At 41.5% G+C, this 15,861-nt stretch overlaps 2 protein-coding genes across 5 annotated transcripts in view; one reads left to right on the forward strand and one right to left on the reverse strand.

Moving 5' to 3' along the window:
- Positions 1-6,578, reverse strand: part of FAM118B (family with sequence similarity 118 member B) — a 45,649-nt gene extending 39,071 nt beyond the window's left edge. For 3 of the 4 annotated variants that reach the window (XM_006915199.3, XM_006915197.3, XM_015592011.2), the window contains exon 1: positions 6,441-6,578. The gene's annotated coding sequence lies outside the window, so the exon portion shown is untranslated. The remainder of the gene's footprint in view (positions 1-6,440) is intronic. The other variant, XM_015592010.2, reaches the window with a different exon arrangement.
- RPUSD4 (RNA pseudouridylate synthase domain containing 4) lies at positions 6,511-14,064 on the forward strand. Its single transcript, XM_006915200.3, has 7 exons — positions 6,511-6,802; positions 7,149-7,314; positions 8,572-8,773; positions 11,382-11,475; positions 11,552-11,696; positions 12,823-12,920; positions 13,499-14,064. Exons 1-7 carry the CDS (start codon positions 6,614-6,616, stop codon positions 13,727-13,729), a joined length of 1,125 nt encoding a protein of 374 aa, XP_006915262.1. The 5' UTR covers positions 6,511-6,613; the 3' UTR covers positions 13,730-14,064.
- The last annotated feature ends 1,797 nt before the right edge of the window (positions 14,065-15,861 follow it).

The raw sequence follows: 15,861 nt of genomic DNA on the forward strand, positions 1-15,861 counted from the left end.
AAAGAGAAAGCATGAAAACCATCCGGTAATCTCACCTGGAGAAAACTACCTTTGATGTTTTGGTTTCTGTGGAGAAAAGCAGTTTGGAAGTGCAAGCATTCTGGTTTCACATCCACATCAATCCAAAAAAAACTGTATTCTGTATTCTTAAGAGTATGCCCCTGCTTTGCACCGTACATTTTCTTATATATAAGTCCCTCTTCACAGATTTTTTAAAAAAGGTTTCTTCCTTTATTTATCTTAGTGTCTTGGTAATATTAACTTTTAAAAACACTCACATAGCTTATGGATTCATCAAAAGAGCAGTAGCACAAGTTTCTACAGTAGAATAAAGAAAGCAGCGGTCCATGACAGGGCAGTGAGGACACTGGGATAAGTAGGAACTAGGAGGGAGTGAGCAGAGGACTAGACTCTCCCCAGTCCCCACGGATGTGACTTATTGAGATCTACAAAACTGCGATGAAGCGCTAAGTTCTCATCACATGCAGGGCCTCGCCATTATTTTAGGGCTGACACCCAAACCTGCTCCAATGCAGAGCAGAAAACTAAAAAACTGTAATGGGCTTTCTTTGAAGCTGTCATATCCATCTAACAAGAATGGGTATTATGAAAAAGGAAAAAAGAAAATATGGGGAGAAAAATCAGAGAAATATTAGAAGAAAATATCCTAGAATTGAAGGACATGGATTTCTAGAATGCCAGGGTCACTGAGCACCCAGAACAGGAAATGAAGAAAGCCCGCCCCATGGCACAGCATCATGAAATTCCACAACACCGGGGATAGAATATCCTCAAAACTTCCAGCGAAGGAAAACAAGAGAAAAAACAAACCAACAAAATAAGGTCACGTAAAAAGGATTTGAATCACTACACCTCAAGAGCAATTACAGTCAGTACAATGGTGCCTTCAAAATTCTGAGGGAAAATTATTTCCAACCTAGAATTCTATAACATTTCCAAACTATCAAGCAGGTTTGTGGGCAAAATCAAATCATTCACATACTCCTTAGGAAATAAGGATGTATGCCAAAAAATGAGACAACATGGTGCCAGCCCAGGAGGAGAGTGAAGGACGGTTCTTGAATTATGATATTTGGGTGGTAATTCTTAATAGGAAACAGTAAAGACAGGAGGAAGAAGATGCAGGACTCCAATAAAAAAGTGGAAGTGATACACTGAGCTCACAGCAAATGTTACTAATAAGAATGTGACAAATAGGTTGAAGCACTTGAAAAAAAAAATTAATGATAAGTATGTGTGGAAAAAAAAGGCAAAGGTCTACCTAAAAACAAGGAAGAATGAAGCGGAGACAGTCATCTGGCTCACTGGTGGATATCTGCCAGAGGTATAAACACATAAAAGTTGCCCGTTTTAACCAAATATTACAATATAGTTATGTTGGGGGGGAGGGGGTGATGGTGTGAAGGTAGGGAAGTAGTGGGGTGGAAGAACTAAGTCCTAAACCACTGCAGCAAGAAATCAACAGGCCAACCATTGAGGGAAAGACAAGAAATAATAACATATCAAATGATTTAGAAACACAAAGATAATACCTATGGAAAGAGGAAAATAATTGAGTGGTTGTCACTCAGAAATGAGCCTATGAGGTGGGGAGAGTGGAGAGAATGGTTTTTTTTTTTTCCGTTGTAAGTTGTTTAGTATTGACTTTTTAAACTATATGCATGAATTATTTTGATTAAAAAAATAATAAAAAGGGGGGAAATCAACGTTTAAAATTTTCCATTTTTCTCTCTACATTTTTAAGTAACCTTACCTATTGTGTGGTATAATCATAACCAAAAGAACTTTTAGCCCAGGCCCCTAGAGTGTTTGCTGAGCAGGAAGGAGCAAGGGAAATTGATTCCTGGGCCCTAACTCAGAATTTATTGATCCAGCATTTCTAGAGGAGTGATGTGTAGATTTAAAAGTACCTCAGGTGATCCTTATCATCAAGCAAATTGGGAAAATGTTGACTAGTAGCCTGGGATCAGCGGAACTTTCATTAAACTAACAATACCATTAGAGTCAACACAGCATGTCCCAATCATTAACAATTAAAATACATGCAACAATCCACATCTTTAACTTATTGTTTAAATTTTCAAATAGTAGGTTTGAGAGTTTGGTTTATTCAACTTAAGCAACTATCTGTTGCAAATACCTCCTTGAATTTCTCTAGGGGTCCTGATATACTCTGGCTTTTATCCACACACATAATGAATATCCTTCAATCTTCCTGCTCTACTTTTTGTATTTTTCACGTTTTCTGCATTACTTTTATACTGGAAAGCACAAAATACGCTTTTTAAAGAAATTCTCTATCTTCTGTAAGTAGGCAAAGCAAGACCGTCCATCAACTAATGAGGTCAAAACATGAAAAAAGCATGTCCCAGCTCTTTATCAGTTAACTACTTTCCACTTTAAAAATGATCCTTTGAAGGACAGGTATGGTCTTTAAATATAAACTAACCAAGAGCATAAAGGCACATAAGGGAGAAACAAATTCGAGGCAGATTTAACAAAAATAATTCATAATGCAGTTCCTTTCCATGGTTAGGCAGTTTGGGTGAACTATCTTGATTGTGCAATGCTAATCTTCCTAATGGTCAGATGGGCCACAAGACAGGCATCTCCTCGGCTTGTGGTGTGGTCATGTGGGGACTGAAGACAGCCACAGCTTCCAGGCCAGTTGTCTTCTGTGGGCTGCTTCCAGTTTTCTTTCATGAAATAATTATCTCTACATGTGCCATGATACGAAAAAACTTTGAGAAATACTGATTTAAACTAGACCTGCCTTGATCATTATTCGAAAGTTGAATAAAAGTATGAGGAAGAACAGAATCTCTTTAAAACAGCAGTCCCCAAACTTTTTGGCACCAGGGACCTGTGCTATTATGAGAATAATGTTTGATGATCTGGGGTGGAGCTGAGGCGGTGATGCTAGTGATGTGGAGCGGCTGCAAACACAGATGAAGCTTCGCTTACTAGCCGGATGCTCATCTCCTGCTGTGTGGCCTGGTTCCATTACAGGCCACAAACTGGTACCAGTCTGTGGTCTGGGGTTTGGGGACCCCCGCTTTAAAATGCTGGTATGGAGAAGTGAACTAACACCCATGTTATAGGTCTGTACTACTGACTTCTAATATTTTTTTTTCTGTCTGCACTCCTTCCCTTGCCCCACTTAGGAAATTGTAAGGTATATTCCAGGACTACTCAATGAAGTAACCTTCAAATATGTTAGCTCACTGGCATAAGTTTAAATTCTGGAGACAAGAACAGAATTCTGGTTCTCTGTGCCAATGCTAAATGTATTCAAGGTAAGTCTGAAATAAATTACACTTGTTAAGACAGAGTACTTAAGTGTCAGTGGAAAATCTTCATAGAATAGAAGCTTAGTGCTGTAAGGATCTTCTTACTTAAATTCACAAGCAGCTGAACTGGGGCTAGTCCTCAGATCTCCCTGCTCCCAACAACTGCACTTTCTAGGACACCTCCAGAGAGCTCCTGCTTAATTGCTTCTTTGACTCTCTCTAAAACAATGTCTGAGTACTTCCTGCTCTTCAAGGAAACTGAATTGCTGGTTAATCTGCAACTAGCAAACCATTGTTTGAAGAGCCTAAACTTAAATTTGTGATATTTAAACACAAGTTCCTTTATTAGCCAGTTAGTTCCTTGTTTCTATCTGTGAAATAAAAAGGCAGTCTTGTTTTTGTATAGATCAGGAAACAGCCTTAAAAAGGAATTATCAAGTTCTTTATGTTGTCATTTTGGGGATATCTGATATATTATATCAAAATCTATGAATGGCCTTTGCCAGAGGGGAAGGCAGGTGGGGGAGGACGAAGAGGGTAAAGGGAGGCAAATATATGGTGATGGAAGGAGAACAGACTTCAGGTGGTAAGCACAGTAGAGTATACAGACGTCCTATTAAAAAGCTGTACTCCTGAAATTTATGTTAACCAATGTTACCCCAATAAATTAAATTTTAAAAAAATCTATGTAAATATGCCATATTTGAACTCTATAAGAATGAAGAACTCTATAAGAATGGAAACATCACAAATAGAATTTTCTTCCCTGTACTGAACAGTCTAGATAAGAGAAGTCCCCAGCCCAAATGAGAATGTGAAATTGATGCAGAGGTGGAAAAATGAACTGCCTAAGACAGCATCAATTGAATGAGGAAGGAAGCAGAAGGGGGCAATATAGCTTTAAAATACAAAAGACAGCATCTCATTTGCATAAATCCTTGTATACTTAACTCTTATACTTAATTAACTCTAAATCACCAAGTGCCTAGACTCAGACCAGAAACATTAAGGAACCTGGAACTTCTGTACCCAAAATGGCTAAGACCGTACTGTAATATCAAGGAAACAAAAACTTTAAATTCTTCGAATTTCTCTTATGACGTTTCACCAAGAAAAATCTAAAAGTTCCTTCTCCAGGAAAAAAGTGACCAGTGTTTTTATTCTTAGGCACTACAGTGTGTACCTTCGGTTAACCTGAAACCTAGGAACACAGCTCTGTGTCAGTAGCAATGACATCTGAGTTGGTTCTTCATTTTGTTTCCTGCCACAGAAGGCCAATCTTCAAGAACAGGTGTCATATCTTGAATGCCATTATGGACAGGTTAAGGTAGAAATAGGTTTTCTCTGCCCTCACACAAAACCATAAAAGTACTATAACCAAAACCGGTTTGTAATTAATGTAATGATATGAATTAAAGTCCTGATGTCCAAATTTCAGAGTCCTTGAGAAAAAAAGGCCTTCAGGTACTTAAGTAATGTGATGTGCAACTATTTAGTGAAATTAGAACCTGGGTCTGGAGTGTATCAGTAAAAGGTAATAATTCTTGTAGGGTGGAACTTCTCTATTTTTATAGATTTATGTCTTACCAGTAAATTTGCAAGGGGGAAAAAAAACCAGGAGCGAGATAAGCTGTTTCCCAATCTCCCTTGGAATTCTTTGCATTTCTATTCTAATCACCTGTCTTATTACAGAAACATACACAGCCTTCTCTCCCACTCCTTATAAATACAATTACTCCTACCTCCATTCTTCAGGTCAAAAAATGACAGAACTAAGACAAATCAAAATGTTCAGCCACAACTAACACATGTCTATGATGCACTTCAGACATCTAATGAATATTTGTGAGTTTACTCTGTGCCAGACTTGGGGATAAAAAAAATGAGTAAATCCTTAAGAGACGTTCAACAGCAGCTGCCAATGGTTCATCTTAACCTGTACAACTCAAAATCAAAGGACAGTACAGTGTAGAGAAAAAAGACCACGGAATGAAGCATAACCTCATTATTGACTGCCTAGATAGCAACATCCTAGCAGATTTCCCTGATATCAAAGCCCTTTCCTTTTCAATCTGTCCTGCATTCAATTGCCAATTTCTAGAATTCTCCTTTTCAAGGAGTCTCTTCTGCTCAAGGAGTTTCAAAGGCTCATCACTACTTACCACATCTAGTTCAAACTCTTTAACTTAAAGTCGTCTGCAGGCTAACTCCACTTACCTGTTCAACATTATTTCATCCTCAATATGGTTCCCTTCTGATCCTTTGGAGGGGTAGGACGCATACCTAATTCCGCTACCTACTCTAACTCCTTAGGCAGCTTTCATTCTAAACAGTCTTCAAAAACTATTTCCTCTATCGTCAGTACAGATCCATTACCTTTTAGAATTCGGCATTAGTTTTCTTAACAAAAATGTATGTCCCAAGGTATTTTTAACATTACCATATCAACCAAATGTTCGTTTTCCCAGCCATCCCTTAGTGAAATCAGAAGGAGTCGCTTGCAGTTTCGGCACGAGAGTCCCAACACTGCACTTAGTAAGATAGGGAGAGAGGGTTTGGGGCGGTTGCAAACTATGCAAGGGAAAACTGAAGGGAGCAAAAAGGGGAAAATCCGTGCTCTGTACTCCCAGCCCTTTCTTCGGAAGGGGTGGGGAAGGGTAGGGTCGAGGAGATTCCAAGAAATGAATCCTTGTGGAAGGACAGAAGAAACGCAAGGTGTTCCTTAGGGAGGAAATCGGGCTCCTGTGAAAACGCGAGGACTCCTAATTGTTCCTGGGAGAGGACAGGTTATAACGTGAAACAAAGAGGCTCGGACTCGGGAGGTGAAAAAGATCCGGGAATCTCCGCAGGCAGGGCGGTAAGGAAATGAGAGGGGACATGATGCGGCTCCGGGGACTGGCCGAACCGGGGACGTGGTTGCCAAGATGAACAAGCAGGCACCTAAGGAGCGAGCGTTTGGGGGAATCGCTCTGCTGGGACGCGCGGTCGGGCGGGGATTTGGGTGGGATCGTCTCCCAAAGAGAGAAACGGCCTCCTAGGGTAGTGCTCTCCGAGATGGAAACCCTGCGACGCGAAGACGCTGAGGCGACGGCATCTGCCAGCCGCATCCCGATTTCCCCATACACTCACCGCGTCCGCTCCAAACGCCGCCGCTCCAGCTGCAGCTACCGGCCGGCGCAGGCGTACTCAGCGTGCACACCCACGTGACTCAATCCAAACCACCCGCGCCCACGTGACTCCCAGAGCCCGCCCAAGCCTCCTCCCTGGTCACGTGGTCTCGGGTCGCCCCGCCCCCAGCCAAAATGGCGGCGCCCAGTGGTAGGGTGCCGCGCCTCTGGGTCCAGGTTTTCGGGCAGCGTGTGGGGGGTCTCCTCACAAACGTCTCAAAGCCATTTTGTTCTGCCGCTGCTGCCTCTAGGCCTCTGGATGCCCAGCGATTAGCGGAGAGGCTCCGAGCCCAGAAACAGGAACAAAAGACGAAGAAGGTGCCGGTGAGTCTGGAAGGAAGGATTGCAGCTCCCAAGAGGCAGTGTGCTCAGTTGTTTCCTAGGTGTGGAGTGAATAGGGAGGGTCCTCTGAGAGAATGCCAATAAACGCGGAGCATCGTGGTAGGAGAATAGGGAGGAAGCGGAGGGAGAAGTCAGCAGGTTACGGTGTCTTCCTGTGGGTTGGGTCTTTGGCTTCTCCTGGGCTCGGTGCTATGCGCCCCCGCTCGCAGATTACTCCGGAAAGGCTCGAATGTAATGCAAATACAGTGATTCCCTGCTCAAATTCTCACTCAGATATATTGAAGGTCTTCCCAACCAGGCATTTCCCACTGCTCTTGCTCTCCTATAGGTGCCCACAAACCCTGTCCAGCGGAGAGTGAAAGAACTCTTGCAGTTCACACAGCAGCTGCAGCGAGTCCACCCCAACGTGCTCGCTAAGGCACTGAGCCGAGGGATTGTCCACCAGGACAAGGACCTTGTGGTCATCAATAAACCTTACGGTCTTCCTGTGCATGGTAAGGAACACATGGGAAAGGGTGGGACGCCGCTTCTCTTTTCTGCAACTAAAGACAACTCTGACAGATTCCTTATGGGGTTCTCGGAAGCTTTGCATTCAAAATAATTAAACTTTTGCGGAGTACTGCCCTATATAAGGCACTAGTGAGGACACAGAGATAAATAAGATAGTCCCCACCTTCCCAACATCTGGCATTCAGCAGTGATTTATGTAATGCAATGTGTGCAAACCTCCACAGAGTTGCTATAGAGATTACAAAGGCCTGTAGTTTCCTTGTGGTTCTTGTCTTCAGGTTATTTTCCATTAAAACTGGGAAAGAGGAAATAACATATAAGAAAAAAAAATATGGTGTGTGTATTGAAGTATACTCAACAAAACCTCAGGGTGGAACTTGACACTTGTGTTTTTGAATAAATGTTGAAAGTAGTTGTCAGAGACAGCTGGAGTGAGGCAGGAAAGAGAAAAAATGCATTTATGGAAAGGGTTTTGCTGGAGGAAAGGCATATTTTAGCTAGAAGAGGAATGCTTTTCAGGGAGGTATGGAGAAGGTTGTGCATAAAGGCAAGGAATTAAATCAGACGTTGCCAAGTGCTTTCTGTGGATTTTTTCTCTCCTGATTCTCAAAATAGCTTCTTGCCTTCCCATTTCCCATGAGATAATACAGATGTTTACATTTTATAGATGAGAAGAGTGAAAGTTAGAAAGATTAATCTGTTTAAGGTCCTTGGCTAGTTAGGAGAGTACATAGAGTAGAACCTAGGAATGTCTTACCCCAAAGCCTCTTAGCTCATCTGTAATACCTGGGGAGGGCCTTATGATCTTGCATTTCTCACTAGGGTTTAAAAACAAATTCTTAAGCCTTGGTTTATGTAGTGAAATATCAGGCCTCCTCATTTTGATTGCTGCTTTTAGTGTGACTACATGTATGTAAGTAGATTAAAATATATCTATGCACATATATATGTCTGAGGAGAAAGCCCCATGCTCTAGGCCTATGCTTCTCAAACTTTAATATGCATGAGTCACTTGGGCATCTTGTTAAAATACAGATTTCAATTAATAGTCTGACTTGGGGGACTGAGAGTCTTTTCTAGAGAGCTCCCTGGGCATACAGATGTTGCTAGCCTGGACCACATGTCAGTAATAAGGCTTTAGAAAGCATTGACAGTTAATCCAGTAAGGGCTTTTTTCTCAAGTAGAGTTCTTTGGTGGAATCTTTTCCTGGCCACTCAAACCTTGTCTTTTCCTTACTTAGGCGGACCTGGGGTCCAGCTCTGCATCAGTGATGTACTGCCTATCCTGGCAAAGATGCTTAATGGCCACAAGGCAGAGCCCCTGCATCTGTGCCACCGGCTGGACAAGGAAACTACAGGCGTGATGGTGTTGGCTCGGGAAAAGGACATGGCACATCAAGTTCAAGAGTTGTTTAGAACTCGTCAGGTGGCAAAGAAGTACTGGTATGAAGTCCACTGATAGTGGTAGAGGTGTTAGAAATGAAGGTATCCCTTTCATCTATGCATCCATTCATATAGCAGCAACTCCTATTATTAGAAGGCACTGTACTAGGACCTGTGGACACATAAAAGGCATAGGAAACAGATTTAGTGCTTAAAATATTAGAGTCTGAGAGAGTAGTGGTCCCTAATTATGGCTATACATAAAAGTCATTGAAAATTAATTATTCAAGTAATACATGATTTCATTTCTGTGGTAAATAAAGATAAAGTAAAAAACTCCTGGAGAATATACCTACTCTGTCATTTTTATCCCTTCCCTTGAGGTAGTTTGGTTTTTATTCCTCTGGTCCTTACTCAATGCACTTATGTACATTTCTAGTATATACAATATGTGCATGTGTGTATCTACACATGTATGCATATTGTACAACATACATTGTAGTTTCTTTTCCCACTTAACCATGAGGGATCTTTCCATGTTAGTGTATAAAAATTTACTTCAGTTTTCTTAATGGAAGAAAGATACATGAGCAAAAATGAAACCCATTTCTGTCCCCCATCTACTCAATTTCCTTTTCCAGAGACAATCACTATTATTAGTGTCTTATATAAACTTACAGAGTTATACTGGGCATATAGAAGCATGTTATTTTATGGCAACATATTTTACACTGCTTTGCATCCTGCTTTTTTTCACTTGGACAGTATATCTTGGAGAGCATTTTGTGTTGTACATTTAGAGCTAGCTTCTTTTTAATGGCTCTATAGTATTCCATTGTGTGGATATATCATAATTTCCTTATTGACAGATGTTTAGGTAATTTCCCATTTTTCAGAACCTATTGCAAAGAATTTGCAAGTATATCTTTAGAACAAATTCCTAGAAATGGATTGCTAAGGTGAAGGGTACACATAATTGAAATTTGAATACTTACTACTCAAATTGATTATGTCAATTTTTACTCCTACTAGCAGCAGGGAGTGTCCACCTCTTATGCCTGACTGATGCATTTTTAAAAGGTTTGCCACTGATGGGTTAAAAATGCATATGTTTTTTCTGTTTCTCTGTGTACTTTTCGTGTTGTCTGTCTTTTGTGTTTATTGGCTATTTTGAGTTTCTTTTTCTGTGAACAGACTATTTTTTTTGCCCAATTTCTGTTGGGTTGTTTATTATTTTCTATTTGATTTGAAAGGATTCTTTTTGTATTTTGGGTGAGACAATGCATGTGAAGTGTTTAACACAGTACCTAGCTCATAGTAAAAGCTGAAAAGTGGAAACCAAGACTACTATTATGTATACAGTAATCAAAATGGAAGTCTTTTAAAAAGTGTTATATTATTTGTAAAAACTGTCTATGAAAGTTTAGAATCGGTAACCGTTCTCAGGAGCAGGCTTCATAGAGGAATTGCAATCAATTAATTGGGTCTTGATGAATGAATAGGAGTTAATTAACAAGTTGGAGAAATGTGTTCTAGATTGTGGGAATGGCATGCACAAAGGAGTGAGGCATCCGGTCCAGTTTTTCTAGTGGTAGGGGATGGTGGCAGATAGAGCTGGAAAGGTAGACTGGAACCTAGTTAAGGGTGATCTTAAATACTAGGTGCAGGAAGTAGAAGTTACAGGTAGAACTTCTTTCTGACCTACTATGATAGCAACTTGTTATACTATAATTATTTGTTTGAATCTTCTTACTAGATTCTAAATTCCCTGAGAGCAGGGATTTTTGTCTTGTTCATCTACATAGAACTACTACCTATCTAAATTGGTACCTATTTACATTCAGTGAATATTTACTGACTGAACATTTTTGAGCAGCAATGTTAGGTCATTAGGAAGAGTAATCTTCTAGTTACAATTCAGTTATGATAAAATATATCAGATAGCGGCCCAAACTGCCACCAACCTGAAGTGTCCAGGATGTGAAATATTATATCTGAATGGGCTTTTGACTCCTTGGCCAGTGCTTCTGTGATAGGCTACCAATTACCCAGGGAACTCCATGGTTGACCTGGAAGGAATATGAACGTCAGGACAGCTTAAATAGTCTTCTACCTGGCTGTGACGTGATGATGAGAGATCTTTAACAAAAGTGATTTGGAATGAGTTATTGAGTTGTGGTTTCTTGACTTCTTTGAGCACAATTCTTCCCTGTGTTATCCAACTGGCAAATAGGACAGGAGTGGTCCTATGAATTTTTCATTCAGTTCTTCATTGATTTTTTTCATTCACTTTATATGTAACCAGAACTTACCATCTTTTATTATTTAAAAAAGGAAAATAGGATACAAAACCATAGTTTTATTTTAAACTATATGTACTCATTTTTAAAGGCTGGAATGAAAGACCATGTTACTAATAGAGTTTTTTTCTGATTTTCCCCCAAATATTCTACAATTAACATATATTACATTAAGAGTAAAAAAGATATGTGTGTAAGAATAGTAGCAGGCTTTCAGGCTAAGTAGCATACCAAGAGATCATTTGGGACTCTCTGATCTTAAGAACTAATTACAGTAGTGCAGGAAGTCCACTGTTAAAAACTTAGTAGCCAAATCTAAGGAGTGCCTCCCCTTTGTGGCTTAAGTGAGGGTCTGTGTGCCACCCTAGGGCCATCACTGTGCACATCCCAGTGCCCTCAGCAGGAGTCGTGGATATCCCCATCATTGAGAAGGTGGTGCAAGGCCAGCAGCAACACCACAAGGTGGGTGAGCTGCCTCCCGGAGGGATGGGTTTTTTGCTCTTCCTCTGAAATCATACCTTGGTTTCTTTGGCTTCAGATGGCACTGTCCCCGAGCTACCGAATGGACAATGGGAAAATGGTGAAAGTACGGACCAGCCGGAATGCACACATGGCAGTAACTCAGTACCAGGTGCTAAGCAGCACTCTCTCGTCTGCCCTCTTGGAGCTCCAGCCTGTTACTGGTGAGGGTGCTGGCATTCTGCAGTGGGAGGCCGCCCCAGTCCTGCTGCGCACTGTCCTGGGCCCTGTGCTGGGCTCTGCCCTTCTGCACAGCTGTATTGTGGGGGCTGAGATTGCGGCTGCCTCGTTTGAGAGCTTCTGGTGCATATCTGAGGCTGAGAGCTCCAATAGGGATCATTGTTAAAAACAGTAGGTAACAGAGGATATAAACAGTTTGCTTACACTTATTTAAAAATTTGCCAAGTGGTTCCTGAAAAAATTAAGCATAGAATTACCATATGATTCAGCAACTCTACTCTTGGGTAGAATTGAAAGCAGGGATTTGAAAAGATAACACTTGTTCATAGCAGCAGCATTCACAATAGCCAAAAGGTGAAAATATTCCAAATGTTTGTTGACAGATGAATGGATAAACAAATGTAGTATAGCCATGCAATGGAATATTATTCAGCCTTAAAAAGGAAGGAAATTCTGACACATGCTACAACATGGATGAAACTTGAGGACATTATGCTGAGTGAAATAAGCCAAATGCAAAAGGACAGCTATTGTATGGTTTCATTTATATGAGATATCTACAGTAGTGAGCTTCTTAATGACAGAGGGTAGAATAGTGGTTACCAGGGGCAGGAGGGAAGAGGGGACGGGGAGTTAATGTTTAACAGGTAGAATTTCAGTTTGGGATGATAACAAAAGTTCTGGAGATGGGTGGTTGTGATGATTGCACAACAGTATGACTGTACTCACTGCCACAGACTTTCACTTAAAATGGTAAATTTTACATCTCATATATTTTGACACAATAAAATATGTGCAAAACAATACTATTTGGTATTATATAATAAAATTATGTTTTAAAAAACCCAGTGTGGCAGTTGTAGATACCAAGTTGATGATAATGGTTATCTGTGGTGGAAAGAGAAAACTGAGGGGGAGGGGAAATTGGAGGCATAACAGTATTTATAATGCTTATTTCCTAATACCATATAGTTTGTCATCTTATTCTTTATACTTTATTGTAGTTGAGGCTTTGCTAGTTTACCATGCTTTGATTTAATATTAGAAGCAGCTGTCACCAGTGGCACTGTTTCTGTAGGCACTCATAAGTTTTCTCTTTTTCTTTTGAAGGAGTAAAACATCAGCTTCGAGTTCACCTGTCTTTTGGATTGGATTGCCCAATTCTTGGTGATCACAAGTACTCAGACTGGAATAGACTGATCCCCCAGGTATAGGTTTGACCCAATATGCAGCAGACTAAGGGGCAGAACTTATGCTTTCCCTCTGTGAAAACCCTGAAGTGAGTCACAACAGGATGGATTAATGGTCCTCAGACAGGGCACCAAGCTCGTTATCCAGCTTATAGAGAAATTCGGAAGCAGTTAGCTGTGGTTAATCTGTACTCATGGAGCTTCAGGATCCATGAGCAAAAACTCTTTCTGCTTCATTTATTTAGTCCCGAATTTGATAGGAGGCTTTGGGCAGGGGGAGGAGGCTTTCTGAAGTCTCAAAGCAGCCTTTCATGCTACTGCTAAAGAGAGTGGTAGAAACTTGTCTTTTGATGTTCCAACCCATTCTTTTGGAAGGTCAGAGACCTGGCCAGCAGAGCTTCCTTAGTGTAGCAGATTTCTCTTACTTGGGTGTCAAACCCTTCCTAGACATGCCCCCAAAACAGGCGACCCATTACTGCATCTTCCAGGGGAGTTAATATTGGACCCCTATAAGTGTGGGTCTTCTGACCTGCATGCTGGTCAAGGATGAACTATTATTGGCCTTGCTCTCAAGAGACCATCTTTTCTTTGTGCAGAAACTATCTGTTGGCACCCTGAAGAAGCTGGGGCTGCCACAGTCGAAGGCTCGCCACATCCCCCTTCACCTGCATGCCCGCCAACTGATCCTGCCTGCACTGGGGTCCAGGAAGGAGGAGCTCAGCTTGGTCTGCAAGCTTCCTCACTACTTTGTACGCTCCCTCAGCCGTCTGGGCTTAGAGATGCCAAGTCATGATCAAAACGAAGCTGGGCATCTGGGAGCACAGTGAAGATTGTCGGACAGTGTGGCCCCTGAATCTCTCACTTCGTTGAGCGGACTCTGCTAACTTCTCCCTTTGGACAGACCCCAGAAGAACCAGGTGTGATAAGCTGAGGAAAGCTGGCTGCTTCAGCGCTTTTACTGGCGATTAAAATCTATTTCTGATACTAGGGCCACACTTTGGAAAAGCATGTGGAAAGTCTACCTGTTTCCTACCAAGATGGAAGAGAGCCCAGGATCAGGCAGTTTGGGTCGATAATTGGAAAAGGAGAACTCCAGCACAGGATGTATGGGCAAGAACTGTTTTCATCCGACAATAAAGTTCTTGATCTGTCAGGAACATTCCTGTGGTTGTGCAAAGCAGAGTGGTTATCTCACATATAGAGAAATTCAGAAGCAGTTAATGTCCTCATGGAGCTGCAGGGTCTATAAGCAAAACCCTTTCTCCTTCATTTGTTTCATCTCAGATTTTGTAGACACATGTCATAGCATGCAGGAATGAGGAATGAGGACTCTCTTCCCTCCAGCTGCAGCATGGGAGCCTTGGCTGCACTGGTGATTGTGAAGTCTGAAGGATATTTGACAGCAAAGAAAGCAGATGTAAATGGCAGGCAAATAACATAAATCAGTGACGCAGTCGGGGTAGTCCATAGCAAGAGCACACACATTGTGTAAAGAGAGCACTCGTTAGCTTCAGCTGGCTGTTGCTATGTGGGAACAGATTTTCTGGTTTTTATCAAAGTCAGAAAATCCAGGTATTTATGCTCCTAGTGTATTGCTAACTAAATCAATTTTTAAAAAATCACTTAGCCAAACAAATCATATTTGCTGCAGGCTACCTGTTTGCAAACTGTGTTTAAAGAATGACATAGAAGTTTGAGGAAAGGGACCGTCCGAAAAGTTCTGTATCAGTGATTGGCACTTAAGCCACATGTAGTATCTGACCTTTCTAGACTAGGGGATAGCTTCGGTTAATCTATAAATGTGTGGTGATGAGGGTGCTGCCATGTTTTAAAGCTGCTTTGTTTTGGAAGCAAGCCTCCTGTCCTGGGGTCTCAAGAAGGAGGTGGCCATGCCAAGCACCGGTGGGGATGGCAATGATCTTGGCCTCCCTGCTCAATTGTCCCACCAGCTCCCATCTTGTTTCTTGTGACAATACAGTCTTGCAAGAAAATACACATACTTTACATTGCGCTGAGCTGAGAAAAGTTGGAGAGACAGCAGTTGGGGGAAAACCCCAAGAGCAGCCTTTCTGTGTGTGCCCTCTCCATGGCTAACAACTTTGTAAATCCCTTCCCTGTTTCCATGATACCTGTTACCATGCGTGATGGATTTAATTTCAGAAGCACAGATGAGATAACTATATTTGTGTCTGTAAGACTTAAGTATTTTGGCTGTTGTTTCTATTTCCAGTAAACCATGCTTCTCAGGATAAAGTCACAAGCATGTGATAAATAGAAAATATTGATGATTGACTTTTATTTAGGGAGACAAATGAAAAGGGCCCCTGGTCTTGTGAGTAGAGAAACTTCAGCAACCAGGGAGCCAACCCAAAGAACCAGGCAGTAATATGCCTGCAGCAGTCAGGTTATAGGGCAGACCCTGCTGCTTCTACAGGGTCAGTGATCTCAGTGACCAGTGCCACCATGGAGGTTGGGCAGGGGTGAGGAATGAAGACTCTCTTCCTTTTCTTGTCTGTGTTTTTCTTGGTCTTTCTGGGTTAGCAGCTATCTTTAATCATTGAAAATAATCAGAGAAATTTTACCCCGAGTCAGCATAGCCTAGATAGCTTGGATTACAGAGTAGGGAGGCTGGAATGTGCCTAAAATGAAATAATGGTTAGAGCCAGTGAAAGGTTGGATTTAGCATGGTCATATAATTAGTATAAGAAAATGTTTTTCCATTCTTTTTGTTAAAGTTCTACATGCACATGATTTAAAAAAAAAAACTAAAAGGCTTATAATGAAAACGTATTCTTTGCCCGGCTTTTATTTTTAGCTCTCTCCCAAATGTTCACTGTGTGCCTCTGGGAAGTACTAATTATTTTCCTTAGGTCAGAGGGCAGGCTCCCCCAGCACTCTCCTGGGTGGGACAGGGGTGGGGAGGGGGGGGAGGAGCCCTGGCTAGTATGTTCCTGGACGC

This window comes from Pteropus alecto, unplaced genomic scaffold, assembly GCF_000325575.1.
Source record: "Pteropus alecto unplaced genomic scaffold, ASM32557v1 scaffold135, whole genome shotgun sequence".
NCBI classification, from domain to species: Eukaryota; Metazoa; Chordata; class Mammalia; order Chiroptera; family Pteropodidae; genus Pteropus; species Pteropus alecto.

Excerpts from the sequence above, each read along its gene's own strand:
- RPUSD4 (XM_006915200.3), top strand. The coding sequence starts at position 6,614 with ATGGCGGCGCCCAGTGGTAGGGTGCCGCGCCTCTGGGTCCAGGTTTTC. Across the intron at positions 7,315-8,571 it reads TTACGGTCTTCCTGTGCATG|GCGGACCTGGGGTCCAGCTC; the intron begins GTAAGGAACACA and ends TTCCTTACTTAG. Across the intron at positions 11,697-12,822 it reads GGAGCTCCAGCCTGTTACTG|GAGTAAAACATCAGCTTCGA; the intron begins GTGAGGGTGCTG and ends TTTCTTTTGAAG.